The sequence below is a fragment of the Leptonychotes weddellii genome, chromosome 4 (genome assembly GCF_054177405.1).
Source record: "Leptonychotes weddellii isolate Sample4059 chromosome 4, ASM5417740v2, whole genome shotgun sequence".
NCBI classification, from domain to species: Eukaryota; Metazoa; Chordata; class Mammalia; order Carnivora; family Phocidae; genus Leptonychotes; species Leptonychotes weddellii.
Genome location: NC_138372.1, coordinates 70434332 through 70449851, shown reverse-complemented (window position 1 = coordinate 70449851; position 15520 = coordinate 70434332). Strand labels below are relative to the sequence as shown.

At 34.6% G+C, this 15520-nt stretch overlaps 1 protein-coding gene across 3 annotated transcripts in view; it reads left to right on the top strand.

Moving 5' to 3' along the window:
* Positions 1 to 15520, top strand: part of HFM1 (helicase for meiosis 1) — a 133270-nt gene that overhangs the window by 13358 nt on the left and 104392 nt on the right. For all 3 annotated transcript variants that reach the window (XR_014144984.1, XM_031021179.2, XM_081818775.1), the window contains exons 5-11: positions 2063 to 2328; positions 2917 to 2964; positions 10918 to 10988; positions 11467 to 11599; positions 12251 to 12402; positions 12964 to 13041; positions 13256 to 13414. Coding sequence is in view for 2 of the 3 variants with exons in the window: in XM_031021179.2 (XP_030877039.2) it covers positions 2063 to 2328; positions 2917 to 2964; positions 10918 to 10988; positions 11467 to 11599; positions 12251 to 12402; positions 12964 to 13041; positions 13256 to 13414 (907 nt within the window). In the remaining variant the exon portion in view is untranslated. The remainder of the gene's footprint in view (positions 1 to 2062; positions 2329 to 2916; positions 2965 to 10917; positions 10989 to 11466; positions 11600 to 12250; positions 12403 to 12963; positions 13042 to 13255; positions 13415 to 15520) is intronic.

The following is a 15520-nucleotide window of genomic DNA, read 5'->3' as shown; positions in this document are numbered from 1 at the left end:
TGGTAACTTGTGTAAACAAGCTATAAGGATAAGAGGCTGTGGTCAGAGAATGATATATTGGAATGATTGATTTGAGAGGAGGAGGAGTTCTAGATAATGACAGTGTTTAAGATGAGAGGATAGGTGAATGAGATTGTTTGAAGGAGAAAGCCACTGTAGATGAATGCCTAAGAAATGGACGGGAGGAGGATTTTGAACAGCTCATCTATGTGAAGTTGAAGTAATGCAGAGGTGGCTGAATTTGGAATTGAGAGGAAAAGATTCTAAAGTGACCAGAAGTTGATATGTGATATATGCCATGAGGAGGGTTACAAGGTGCTTTAACTAGTCGGCACAGATACTTCTATAAGAGAACGGAAGAATAACGATGTAGATTTGGGTTGGAGAAGGCACAGACTCAATCCTCAAGTACATTGGATGTTGAAAAATTAACAATTTCCACTTAAGTTTAAGAAGCAAGAGTTTTTTAGGGCAATGCAATATTTTTGTTAAGACCAGGAAGTAACTATAACAATCAGTGAAAGAAGTTGAGGACATAGGGGAGTTTATGGAGTGGGAGTTCCAGAGGAACTAGGAAGAATCTGAGGTCCAGAGAATTTAGGTAACTAGCACATGGATAATATTATTATAGTTCACAAAACTTATTTCAAACTGAAGTCACACAGCTAGAAAGTGGAGAAGCTTTGGATTTAAACCCAGGTTTGTCTGTTTCCAAAGGCCATGCTTTTAACCTATATGACAGCATATAGCAAGGAGTCATCCTGTGGCATAAGTTGTTTTTCTTGTCCTCAATACCATTTAATAATCAGATTCTACTATATTATCCAAAGCTAATCATCTGCTTTTGAATTTTCTGAAAGATAGAACTGCTGGCATTGGAGAATGCAACCCTACAGTTTGTTCTAAAGTGTATTTCTCATTCTATAGTGTTTTTAAAGACTCCTGCTTTCTTATATAGAAACATGTCATTAAAAATTAATAGTAAAAATAATTAAGAAAGTGTTCTGTATTTGCACAATACTTGTTTGGATGTCATTTCTTATAGAATTCTTTAAGACTGATATCTTCTGTCATCCCTATTACTTATTTTGTAAGACACAAGTGTTGTATTAGGAACTTTATTTTTTTTTATTTTATTTGTTTTTTTGAGGGGGGGCGAGAGTGCGCACATCCATATGTGCACAAGCGGGGTTGGGGAGGGGCAGAGGGAGAGGGAGAGAGAGAATCTTAAGCAAACTCCATACCCTACATGGGGCTTGATCCAAGGACCCTGAGATCATGACCTGAGCCTAAATCAAGAGTTGGACGCTTAAACGACTGAGCCACCCAGGCACCCCTGTATTAGGAACTTTAATGGTCACTTCATCCCTTAAGGCTATGGTGAACAAATTAGTCTGATGGGTTGTCTTTTGATCAGTTGAATATAATAAATTGCAATCCTAAAGAGGGCCTGTGTTTTCTAGAACTTTGCAAAGAAAATACTTCTTTGCAAAGTGTTCTTCTTGACATCTATACTTATTTAGTATTTCTTATACTAAAGTGATTATTGAATAATGTTTGGGAGGTTGATGCTATTACTGACAAGATGCCACAATACCTGTCTACATGGGCCTCTCCATATAGTTGTCTGTGTATTCTCATGATATAGTGGCTAGCTCTTCTCTAAGTGTGAATGATCCAAGAGGCCATGCAGAAGTGACAGTATCTTTTATGACCTTCCCTTGGAAGTCGTACACTGTACTACCTCAATACTCTGCTAGTCATATAATTCTGTCCTGACTCAAAGTCCTAATTTGAAAAGGGTGTGAATAGCAGGAGACAGGTATCATTGGGGTTGTCTTGGAGGTTGGATTCTACAAATGGGTTTGAGTTTCTGAAAAGTGAAAAGACATAATTCAGTGGTAAATTCGTCAAATCATATTTTAAGGGAATGCTTAAATTTTATATTTGAATAAACCACAATCTATGGGCATTTTTAAAGGGACCAATTTTATGCTAGTTTTTCCCATTCTACGCAGCTCTTACAAGTGCAAACATGTTTTGTTTTGTTTTGTTTTTGCAGATTATTTAAAATATCTGACAATATACGTGAGGGTGTTAACTCTAATGACAGTACAAACTTGGACTCTCCTATTGGCTCAGTGAAAATTGCCCCAACAGAAATGAACAAAGGGGAATCATGGAAATGTAGCAGTAGTAAGCAGAAACATCAATATTCAGACATTAACATGTTTACAGCAAGCAATACTTTTTCTGCTTCTGAAATCAGAGAAGACATATTCAAAGCACCAACTTTTTCAGTTGCATCCCAGCCTCATGAAGTTCAAGGTTAATTCCTTGCTTTTTCAGTTGGTTTTATAACAAAACAAACTAGTCTGTATTTCTCAGCATAAGGAAGAGTTAAAAAAATAATAAATTTGAGTAGATTATCTGTGTGCAGTTTCTGCATTTCTTGATCATATTGCATTTTAAGATTTTATTTATTTATTTGACAGAGAGAGAGAGAGCGAGAGAGGGAACACAAGTTGGGGGAGCGGGAGAGGTAGAAGCAGACTTCCTGCCGAGCAGGGAGCCCGATGCAGGGCTCTATCCCAGGACCCTGGGATCATGACCTGAGCCAAAGGCACACGCTTAACCGACTGAGCCACCCAGGCACCCCAATCATATTGCATTTTTTAAACTATGATCTAGGGTGCCTGGCTGACTTAGTTGGTAGAACATGTGACTCTTGGTGTCAGGGTTGTGAGTTCAAGCCCTGTGTTGGGCGTGGAGCCTACTTAGAAAAATAAAAAATGAAATAAACCATGATCTAATATTTAAGTGTGCTCTTAATAGAAAGTTATGCTAGTTTTATTGAAGCAGTTTGTATGGAAGAGATTAAAAATACCTATATAAATATGTAGAATTTTTTTTTAGGGGTAACAGAAAATGATTTAGATTCCTTGAAGGCTGTCACAGAAATCCGTATCCTTTAAATTATTTTACTACAGCAACTTTATATTTGAATTCATAATTTGTAAGCATGTTATTTCATTGTGTCTATGTTTATTTTACTGACAAAGAAAAAGAAGGAAAAGTGAATCTTTTGGGTCATGTAAGAGACCCAGTGTGTGTGAGAATCAGTGCTGTTCAAAGTGTGGTCTGCAGACTGGTGCCAGTTTGTGAACTGCTTGTTACCAGTTTGTGACAAGATAAGTATAGAAATGAGATTTGTATTATTGGCTGAATTCTGAGCATATTTACTTAGATACAGATAATTTCTTACACTTTGGGTAAGGATAGCATATTGGGATAAACATGGATAGGGAAAATAAATGAGAATGGGACATTCTGTGGATTGGGGATAGGGATATTTTTACAAATCTAGCATTTTTTGAATGAAATTTGCAGCTTACACCTATGATCTGATTTACATGTCTGGGCATTTCCAATATAAATATTTTGAGTACATATATGTGTTCTGGAGGTAACATCCTCTTTGCTTTTTTGATACTTCATGTATGTCTATAACAGTGTACTTACTGTTTTTTATTATAATCCAGCAACTGTGACTATTATGTGACCATTTCCCTAGGACCTATGAACTCCTTGAAGGGAAGGGCCATCCCTTATTTATCCATCTCCAAATACAATGAAAGGCAGGTAAAGGAAGTTGTTCTGGCAAAAGAGTAGCCATGAGCCAGGATGAGGGTAAAATAGTGTGGAATATGTTAGAAAGAACAAACATTCCAGTTTGGCTGAAATAAAAGCTATGATTACAGGAGTAGTAGGACATAATGATTGAAAGGTATCTTAGGATCAGGTTATTTAATGCCATGAATACTAAGGTCAAGAGGTTTTGTTTTTGTTTTTTAATTTATTAAGCAATGAGGAGAAACCATGCAGTATTTTGATCAAGTCAAGTTATATCATCAAAACCATGCTTTAGGAATAGGGAATTAATGACTCAAAGCTGGGTAAGGCTCTAGACTCCACAAAAGTTATCGTCCATTTGGCAAAACAGAAAATGAATTCCTCCTGAGCTGGAGGAATCTAGGGGAGAATTATTCTAATCCTGGGTATTCAGGGGACTGAGACCATTCTGAGGTATGGTTAGAAAATATTTGCCTGACCAATCATGAAAATTTGCCTCCAATGCAGATAACTAAGTTAGAATGGGGGAAGGGAACAATAAAGGGTTATACATGATGATATCATACCTTCAGATGTGGTCAGCTTTTAGTGCTTCTGTTCAGCATGATGTCTCAATCCTGCTGTGCTTTCTTCTCTCTGGTGATCTAAATATGGTTGGAACACAGGAAATAGGTTAGCCTTAAACAGTTAAAGTTCGTCTCCTTATCTGTATGATGGGAAAGTCTTCTTATCGCTTACTGGAACTTGCCATAATATGACAGTAACTTTTCTGAAGAGTTTTAAAGATTTTCATGCTATATTAGCTCAGCTGAAATGTTTCTGTTACTTAAGTCTCTGTTAGTTAAGAATACTGCATACTCTTGTCTGCATTGATTTGTTGTTCAAAAAGTTCATTTGTTGTCAAACTCACAGAACTGCTACTTTTTATTATTTCTAAGTGTGTATTTAAAGCAGAAGACTAAATGCTTTTCATGATAATTTGAGAGTTTTGGAATTACTTGGACATGACATATTTTTTTTTTAAAGATTTTAATGTATTTATTGAGAGAGATAGTGATAGAGAGAGAGCATGAGAGGGGGAGAGTCAGAGGGAGAAGCAGACTCCCCGCCGAGCAAGGAGCCCGATGCGGGACTCGATCCCAGGACTCCAGGATCATGGCCTGAGCCAAAGGCAGTCGCTTAAACAACTGAGCCACCCAGGTGCCCCGACATGACATGTTTTCTAATTCTTTTATAATATTTTACTATATTTGAATCCTCGGGACAGTAGAAGCTTGGTCAGATTGATTTTGCTATAGTAATCTTATAATTTTCAATTCTGCAGACATTTTCCTACCTGTTATAACATATAAATGCAGTGACATTGCTGAGAGTTTGTTGAACGAAAGGAAAAATTTGATATCAAGTGTTTATAGTGATGATAAATGATGTTAGTAGTTGAGTTTTCTCATGAGCTGGAAAACTAATTCTACATCTACTCTGAATCAAAGATTCATTTTTGTGAGTGTAAATTGATATGGAACCACCTAATGAGAGAAAAACCAGCATGATGGCCCACTTGTGGGCTTGTTACAAATAAATATTTTATAGGAAGAGACATATTTTGAAGGAAAAATGAAATTCTTTCAAAAGCTTGATGGATTGACAAACTCAAAATTACACTTTTGTTTTGGTACAAATATTCTGATACTCTGTATAACTGAAAATAAAATGAAGATTTGTATATTATCTGCTTGATTTAATAAATGCAAACCTGTATTAATTGAGTGCTTACTGTGTGCCAGGCACTGTTCTAGGTATTTGGGATATGTCAGTTAAGAAAACAGATAATGAATCCTTGCCCTTGAGGAGTTAACATTCTTGGGATAGGGGTGGGGAAGAAGACAGATCTGAACAATTGTAACAGTGTATAAATAAGTCATATAGTATGTTAGAAGGCAATGAGTAATATGCAAAATGAAAAAGTGGAGCAGAGTAAGGGAGATTAAATTGGGGATGCTAGAATTGAGGGTTTAAGATTAGAATTAAGTAATTTGGGTAGGTCTTCTTGTGAAGGAGAGATGTAAACAATTGAAGGAAGTGAAAGAGCCAAGGAAATAAGGAGGGAAGCAGTCTAGGCAGAGGGAAGGCCTTACAGCAGGAACATGGCCGCTGCTTTTGAAGAACAGAAAAGAATCCAATATAGCTAGAAGAGATTAGTCAGAGGCAAGAGTAGTAGGACCTGAGGTCAGAATCACAAAGATGGAGGGGAGAGGCAAGATCATGTAGGGCCATGTAGTCATATGCTTTGAGAGAAAGTGGGCAATTTGAGCAGAGAAGTAATATGTTCTCATTTAACCTTTTAACAAGATCACTTACTACAGTCCATCAGTTTTTGTATATGTTCATAAAAATATAATTGCTTAAATAATTATGTATTTGTATTCTCAGATATATTATGTTTTATGTTTCCTAATAGATTATAACAGCCTCCATTGTAAGAACTCATTTTCTTCTTTATAGCTTCCCACAGCTTTCTAAATCCAGTAATGTATTTTGCATATAGTATTTAATAGATGTAGTTGATAGATGTGACTCAGACTGAGAATACCATGTAAGTACAGGTATCTCCCAAACTGACAATAGACTCTCACCTTGGAGAGGGGGCAGTTTATTCTTCATATCTATTAATATTTTTGAGATTTCTTACAGAGGAAGGACAGTTTAAGTTCTTGTAGAGCCAATATGCTGATAATTGCAATTAAATCCACCACTTAGTACAACCAAATTATTGAAAACAAAGGGATTCAGGGTTAGGTGACCAGAAACATGTATCAGCTAATGAAACACAACCAAAGTTAAAAAGTTAAAACAGTTAAAATTTAAAAAGTGAAATTGGGAACTTTAAAGGAGATATAAAAATCAAATGGACTAGTCAACATGAATAAGAAAACACTCTGCAAAAGATAAACTATACACTTAGTTTTGATATACTGGCACATACGCAACTTTCTGCATCTTTTCCGTCAGATTTAATTGTCAAATTTTAACCCTTATATAAACCTTGTTTCTGCATAGGGACTTTACAAGTTCTTTTCAGAATATGAACTGTTAATGGGGACTGTAATAATTTCTATTAATTTCTCCCCCTCCTGGCTTTATTGAGGTAAAATTGACAAAATTTTAATATACTGTATCGCATGTATGACATGATAATTTGACATATGTATGCACTGTAATAGGTTGCCACCGTCAAGTTAGTTTCCACCCTCCATCACCTTCCATGTTTACCTTTTTTTCAATTATATAATACAGTGCTAGCAACTCTAGTCACCACGTCATACGTTAGATCCTCAGACCTTACTAATTTTACAGTTGAAAGTTTATACCCTCTTACCAGCCTCTTTCTATTCCTCCCATATCCCCATCCTCTGTCAACCACCATTCTACTCTCTATTTCTGTGAGTTTGACCTTTTGTGTTTTTTTAAGAGTCCACTTATAAGTTATACTGTGCATTATTTGTCTTTCTCTTTCTGGCTTAATTCATTTTGCATAATGGCCTTCAGGTTCATCCAATTTGTCAAAAAAGGGCAGAATTCCCTTCCTTTTTAAGGCTGAATAATATTTCAGTGTGTGTGTGTGAGATATCTCACATTTTCTTTATCCATTTGTCTCTTGACAAACACTTAAGATTATTTCCATACCTTGATTATTGTGAATAATGCTGCAGTGAACATGGGAATGCAGTTATCTGTGTGAGATACTGATTTTGTTTCCTTTGAAAATGTACCGTAGGGGCACCTGGGTGGCTCAGTCTGTTAAGTGTCTGACTCTTGATTTCAGCTCAGGTCTTGATCTCAGGGTTGTGAGTTCAAGCCCCACATTGAATATGTACCCAGAAGTGAAGTTGCTGGATCATAAGATAGTTCTATTTTTAATTTTTGAAGGAACCTCTATACCGTTTTCCATAATATCAAACTATACCCCTTTACGTTCCTACCTACAGTGTACAAGGGTTCCCTTTTCTCCACATCCTCATAGCATTTATCTTTTGTCTTTTTGGTAAATGACATCCTAACAGGTGTGAGGTGATATCTCATTGTGGTTTTAATTTGCATTTCCCTCATGATTAGTGAAGTTGAGCACTTTTCATGTACTGTTGGCCATTTGTGTTTTCTTTGGAAAAATGTCTATTCAGGTCGTTTGTCCATTTTTAAATTGGGTTATTTGGTTTTTGCTATTGAGTTGTATGAGTTCCTTGTATATTTTGGATATTAACCCCTTATCATATATATGGTTTATAAATATTTTCTCCTGTTCCATAGGTTGCTTTTTCATTTTGTTCATGGTTTCCCCTGCTGTGCAGAAGCTTTTTAGTTTGAAGTAGTACACTTTTTTACTTTTGCATTTGTTGCCTTGCCTTTGGTTTTAAATCTAAAAAAAAAATAATTGCCAAGACTAGTGTAGCCGAGTTTACCCCCATGTTTTCTTCTAGGAGTTTTAGGATTTCAGGTCTTACATTCAAGTGTTTAATCCACTTTGAGTTGATTTTGTATATAGTGCAAGGGATCCAGTTTCATTCTTTTGCATGTAGATATCCAGTTTTCCCAGTACCTTTTATTGAAGAGGTTATCTTTTCCCAGTTCTTGGCTCCTTTGTTGAAAATTTATTGACCATATACACACGGATTTATTTCTAGGCTATCTATTCTGTCGCATTGATCTAGGTGTCTGGTTTTTATGCCAATACGATCCGGGTTTTTTATTACTGTTGCTTTGTAATACAGTTTGAAATCAGGAAGTATGATGCCCCTGGCTTTGTTCTTCCTTCTCAAGATTGCTTTGGCCATTGGGGTCTTGTATAACTCCATATGAATTTTAGGATTGTTTTTTACATTTCTCTGAAAAATGCAGTTGGAGTTTTGATAAGGATTGAATTGAATCTGTAGATTGCTTTGGCAATTTACAATTTAGCAATATCAGTTCTTGAATCCTTGAACATGGAATATCTTTCCATTTATTTGTGTCTTCAATTTCTTTCATCAGTGTCTTACAGTAATTGGTTAAATTTATTCACTAGTATTTTATTTTTGATGCTATTATAAATGGAATGGTTAACTTTATTCCTTAGTATTTTATTTTTGATGCTATTGTAAATAGGATTGTTTTCTTCATTTCTCTTTTTGATATTTTGTTAGTGTATGGAAATGCAGCTGATTTTTGTATATTGATTTTGTATCCTGCAACTTTACTGAATTTGTTTATTAGTTCTAACAGTTTTTTGGTGGAGTCTTTAGAGTTTTCTATATATAATATGATGTCATCTGTGAATAGAGACTACTTCTTCATTTTCAATTTGGATACCTTTTATATCTCTTTCTTGCCTAATTGCTCTGGTTACGATTTCCACTACTATTAAAAGTGGTGAAAGTGGGCATCCTTGTCTCTTTCCTAATCTTAGACAAAAGCTTTCAGCTTTTTGCCATTGAATATGATGTTAGCTCTGGGCTTGTCATAAATGGCCTTTATTATATTGGGGTACGTTCCTTCTTTAGCCAGTTTCTGGAGAGTTTTTATCATGAAAAGATACTGTATTTGTCAAATGCTTTTTCTACATCTATTGAGATGATCATATTTTTAGTTTTAATTTTTTTTTTTTTTAAGTAAGCTCTATGCCCAATGTGGGGCTTGAACTCACAACCCTAAGATCAGGAGTCACATGCTCTACTGACTGAGCCAGCTAGGCACCCCTGATCTTTAACTTTTTAATGTGGGAATATCATGTTGATTGATTTGTGGGTGTTAAACCATCTTTGTATTACAGATATAAATTCCATTTGATCATGGGGGTGTGACCCTTTTAATATACTGTTGAATTTGGTTTGTTAATATTTTGTAGATGATTTTTGCATCTATGTTCATTAGGGATATTGGCCTGTAATTTTCTTTTCTTGTAGTATCCTTACCTGGCTTTGGTATCAGTGTAAAATAAGTCCCTTAAGCTATCTTCATTTTTTTGTTCATTCTTTTTTCATTTTGCTCCTCTGACTGGATTAATTCTATTGCCCTGTCTTTGAGTTCATTGATTCTTTCTTCTGTTTGATCTGTCTGATGTTGAATCCCTGTGATTTCTGTTTGGTTCTTTTTTATATCTTCTATGACTTTGTTGAAATTCTTATTTTGTTTATGCATTGCTTTCCTGACCTTGGTGAGCATTTTTATGCATTATTTTAAACTATTGGGTAAATCACTTATGTCTATTTTGTTAAGTTTGGTTTCTGGAGATTTATCTTGTTCTTTTGTTTGGAACTATTCCCACTTCTTTGTTTTCCTTAACCTCTGTGCTGGTTTCTACACATTGGATAAAATATCCACCTTTCCCAATCTTGACAGGCTGGTCTTAGGAGATGAGCCTCATCAATTAACCTAGCCCAAGCTCCTAGTTGCCTTTCGAACCTTTCTGATTGCCCAACTCACTGTCTTTGTTCTTAATGGCTTCTAGTAGTTGTGCTAAAATGTATCAGTGTCCCAAAGGGGAGAGTTGTAATTAGCACTTATGTGCAGGCTCTTTAGAAGCCAGAACCTGAGGTAGCAGCTGAGAAAATACGCAGTGAAATCCTTTCCAGGTAGAAACTGGAGATGAATATTTTTGCTGCTCCCTCAGCACTGAGTATACCTGCAGCGGAAGGGGGGTTTTCCTGTGCCCATTTAAGAGTTGCTTATTTGTTTGCTATCGTCCTGTGGGTCTCGTGAATTCAAGCCCTGTTGCCTTACAGAGTTGGGTGTTTTGGGGACTTATCCTGTGGGTGGGAGCCTTAAAGGTTGGGACTCTAGATGTGTGGTCCAAACTCTTTGCTCCTCAGGGAGAAGCTGGGGTTTGGGAGTTCCTTCCCAATTGTATGGTGCTGTGCCAATGATGGGATTTAGGGTAAGAGTTGTCTCAGCCTTCCCTACCCATTTTATTGTGGGTATTTTCATTCACCCAATGTGTAGGAGTCACTTAACTAATTTCTGGATTTTTCTTAGAATTGCTCCATGTGTAACTATATATTTGGTGCATCTGTGGGAGGAGGGAAAGTTCAGGAGCCTCTTATGTTGCCACGTTGGTCCCTCCCTCTGTATCTATTAATTCCTTTCTTACGATGTTAAAATAGCAAGTATTAAAGCCTCATCATTAAATATTATCAAAGTTAATATTGATTAATTGAATTTTTAAATTAAAAGTAACGAATAAATAAGTAAATTAATTAAAAGTAACCAATTCTTAAAATTCTGAAATATTTGACTCCTTAATGCTATTCTAAGCGGCGAAATTTAGAAGTATTTTCAAGGAATTCCCATATTTCAACTATATACAGTCCAAAGCCTTTGATGATGTAAGTATTTTATTATGATTTTTACTTATCTACCTCTTCTTATTTTATTGTGTGTTCTCTAAGGGCAAGGACTAGATCGCATTCATCTTTATGTTTCCAATGCCACACTCAGTGACTGGTACATTATAGGAACTAAAAAAATGTTTGCTAAATAAATGCATGTGACTTTCATAGGTTGGTTTGTTTATATTTATTAGATTTATACAATTTCTCTGGAAGCTAAAGAAATTATTTTCTTCTAGGTCTAACATATTACTTTCACAAAAAACACAAAATGATGAATTATTAATAGTGGTGGGTTTTTTTTTTTTTTTTGAGGGTTGTGGATCTAGAGCAAGGTTAGAATTTTAATAATTTTAGAGGTAAAAATAATTTGAATTATTATTCCAGAGAGTCTTTCTTACATATTTTCTAACAAATTGAGAGTGTGAATGAAAAATTCTATATATTCCATGATTGATTAAATTGTATTTTTTAGCTTCTTTACACAGATAGGAATTTTGTGATTTGTGCTCCAACTGGTTCTGGGAAAACTGTAGTGTTTGAACTAGCTATAACAAGATTATTAATGGAAGTCCCATTGCCATGGTCAAACATTAAAATTGTTTACAGTAAGTATTTATATATTGTAAGAGTAATTAATTATAATAATGAAAAACCATTGAGGCAAAAGTAAGAAATAAATTAAAGTTCAAGCCATAGGAATTAATATTTGGTTCTCCATACATTTTTAGTGAAGACCTATCACATTTGCTCTTGTCTGTTACATTAAATTCCAAACACATTTTCCCAGAGTTGTAAATAAAAAGTAATATTTAAATTGAAAATTTGACCTTTAGATGTTTATTTTTTAAAGGACAACAAGAACAATAAATTCAAACATTTTGTAATTCTAAAAAAATTCCATAGGAACATCTACTCTCTTAGGTATATATATATTTAAAATTTTTCATTAAAGTAATTTATATACATGGTTAAAAAAATAAATTATCACAAAAAGGCTTATAATGAATAAGCAATAATCTCCTGCCTTACCTCTCTCTGCTCTTAGTTACAGTTCCCTGAATAATTACTTCTTTTTCTATTTTTAGTTCAGTCTGGTGATTATATCTCTAGATAATATGCTTATATTAACTCTTTCAATTTCTAAATATTAGGCAGCACCTAGATGTGTAGTTTTATCTTAATTTTATTAACAATGTTTGTGAAAGTAATTTTAAAATTGCACTGACATTCAAAATATATATCTTATGTTGTTATAGTGGCACCAATAAAAGCCCTGTGTAGTCAGCGTTTTGATGATTGGAAAGAAAAATTTGGACCAATAGGATTGAATTGTAAAGAACTCACTGGAGATACAGTAATGGATGACCTATTTGAGATTCAGCATGCCCATATTATTATGACAACTCCAGTAGGTGTTATTTATACTCTATTATTTCCTTGGTTTATTAGAAAATGTTTCTCTTCACCAAGAATAAAAGTTAGAAGAAAATACAAAGTAGGAGAATATATTTGCAATGTAAAAAACAAACATAAAAAGTACTATAGAGAATACTTACTAATCAGTAAGTAAAAGACAAATTACCAAATGGGAAAAACAGACAAAAGATATGATTAGGCAATTTGTTATTGAGGATAATTTGTAATCTTACTTTTTGCTTGTATTCTTTTATCCAAGTATTATGTATTGCAGAGGGAGGACCTTGGTAGGGCTTAAAAAAGGTAATTAGACTATAATTTTGTATATTTTTGGTTAAACTCAAAAATAAATGGGGGTTTAGTTTTTTAAGCACTTGCAAGACTATCAAAATCCTTTAAAATGTTTTTAATCTTTAAATCTTTTTCAGGATACTTTTAAGATGTGAATTAAAATATTGCCTGTCGTTTGTATCATGTTAAGATTTTTATTGATATCTTAATAACATTTATTATAATTTCTTATCATGTTAAACCACATGCATTTTTTCTTTAGGAAAAATGGGATAGCATGACTAGAAAATGGAGAGACAACTCTTTGGTCAAGCTGGTTAGACTCTTTCTCATTGATGAGGTAGTGAACACATTACTCATTTTCAGAGATAAACATAAAATGATGATTGGAATGGATAGAAAGAAACAAGGCATTTTCAACCAAACTATATGTTTGTTTTATCCCTTCAAGTGGAAAGGCTTATTTTCTTAAGAGTGTTAATATTATTATGGATTTTAATTGATTAGTTTTTTATTTTTATAGTTAATCATTTTTTTCTTGATTTCTTTCTTAGGTACATGTTGTAAAAGATGAAAATCGTGGACCAACTCTTGAAGTTGTAGTTAGCAGAATGAAAACTGTACAGTCTTTATCTCCTACTTCTGAAAATAGCAGCACAGTTATTCCAATGAGATTTGTAGCTGTATCTGCAACAATTCCAAATGCTGAGGATGTAAGTTAGAATTTCAGTCTATCAGATTTTTTTATGACTAGTGAAATATTTTGTCATTTTAATCTTAGAGGAAAGTGAGGGTTTTTTTCTGTAAATCCCATAACCGATTTAGTAGGAAAGTATGTTATAGAAAATTATGGTTAGATTTCATAGGTATGGCAGTATTAGGCCTTAATATTTGGTTGATTTGGTTTAATGAAACATTTTTGGTATAAGTGTGTTGTTTACTAGTATCTAAATGTCTTGGTTTTTATGGGTTTCAGGTACCTCATTATGACTAGTAATTTGTTATGGTTGTTGTAATCAGCTGACTGTAGTTGTATAGCAAAGTATGGTGGAGAATAAAAATAATTGCTTAGGTGATTACCACCCACCTTTTCACATTCTATGTGACTGGCATTATGGAAAGCACTAATAATAGATACAAAAGTGAAAACATATAGACCCTGCCCTTGAGGAGGATCTCATGGTTAATGGGGTACACAGACAGGTAAAGAAATAATTGTACATAGTATTATACTTGTCCTAATTTTTTTTTTCATTGTTTGGGCAAACTTCTTGAAAAATAGTATGGTTTCATTGTTCCTCACTCTTATTTCCTTCTCAGCTTACTATAGTATGACTTTTTTCTCCTACTACTTAGAAATTTCACAAATAGTTCCTATATTGTCTAATCCAATGGAAAATTTTGCCTGATTTATCTTTAATTTGGCAAAATTATTCATTTTCCAGTTCTTAAGTTAACAACTTGTTCATATTCAAGAATAATAGAGAAAATTTTTAAGTATATATAATCAACAGAAACCCAGTGTTTGTCTTTCCAGATGTATAGGTGGAATCACTATGCGTGCTCTTTTATGACTTGCATGTCACCTACAGACATTTCCATGTCATTAGAAATTCTTCTTTAATATACTTTTTGTGGTTTTATTATAATTTATTTATCTAATGCTTTAATGATGGAAGATTATTTCCATTTTTGCTGTTGTAAATGGTGCTAAAGTTAATACATCTTTGAAAACATGATTATTTCTCTAGGATGAACTTCTAGAGTGGAATAACTGAGTCAAAGGATCTATAAAACTCTAAGGAAACAGTGCTTTCGTAAAATGGTATAGTCATGTATACTTCCACCATCAGCCATTCCTCTGTATTCTAGCACTGGATATTATAATAAATTATTGTTATTATTACATTTAAATAGTTTTCAGGGTGCCTGAGTGGCTCAGTTGGTTAAGCGTCTGCCTTTGGCTCAGGTCATGATCCCTGGTCCTGCAATCCAGGCTCTTTGCTCAGTGGATAGTCTTCTTCCCCTCTTCCCTCTGCCCTTCCACATATAAGTGAAGCCATATGATAATTTACTTTCTCTGCTTACTTATTTCACTTAGCATAATCCCCTCCAGTTCCATCCATGTTGATGCAAATGATGAATATTCATTCTTTTTGATGGCTGAGTAACCATTCGTCTGTTGAAGGGCATCTTGGCTCCTTCCACAGTTTGGCTATCGTGGACATCGCTGCTATGAACATTGGGGTGCATGTGCCCCTTCTTCTCACTACATCTGTATCTTTGGGGTAAATACCCAGTAGTGCAATTGCTGGGTCATAGGGTAGCTCTATTTTTAACTTTTTGAGGAACCTCCATACTGTTTTCCAGAGTGGCTCCACCAGTTTGCATTCCCACCAACAGTGTAAGAGGGTTCCCTTTTCGTCACATCCTCTCCAACATTTGTTGTTTCCTGTCTTGTTAATTTTTGCCATTCTAACTGGGTGTAAGGTAGTATCTCAGTGTGGTTTTGATTTGAATTTCCCTGATGGCTAATGATGTTGAACATTTTTTTCATGTGTCTGTTAGCCATTCATATGTCTGCCTTGGAGAAATGTCTGTTCATGTCTTCTGCCCATTTCTTGACTGGATTATTTGTTTTTTGGGTGCTGAGTTTGAGAAGTTCTTTATAGAGCATAGATACCAGCCTTTTGTCTGTTATGTCATTTACAAATATCTTCTCCCATCCTGTGGGTTGCCTCTTTGTTTTGTTGACTGTTTCCTTTGCTGTGCAGAAGCTTTTTATCTTGATGAAGTCCCAAAAGTTCATTTTCCCTTTT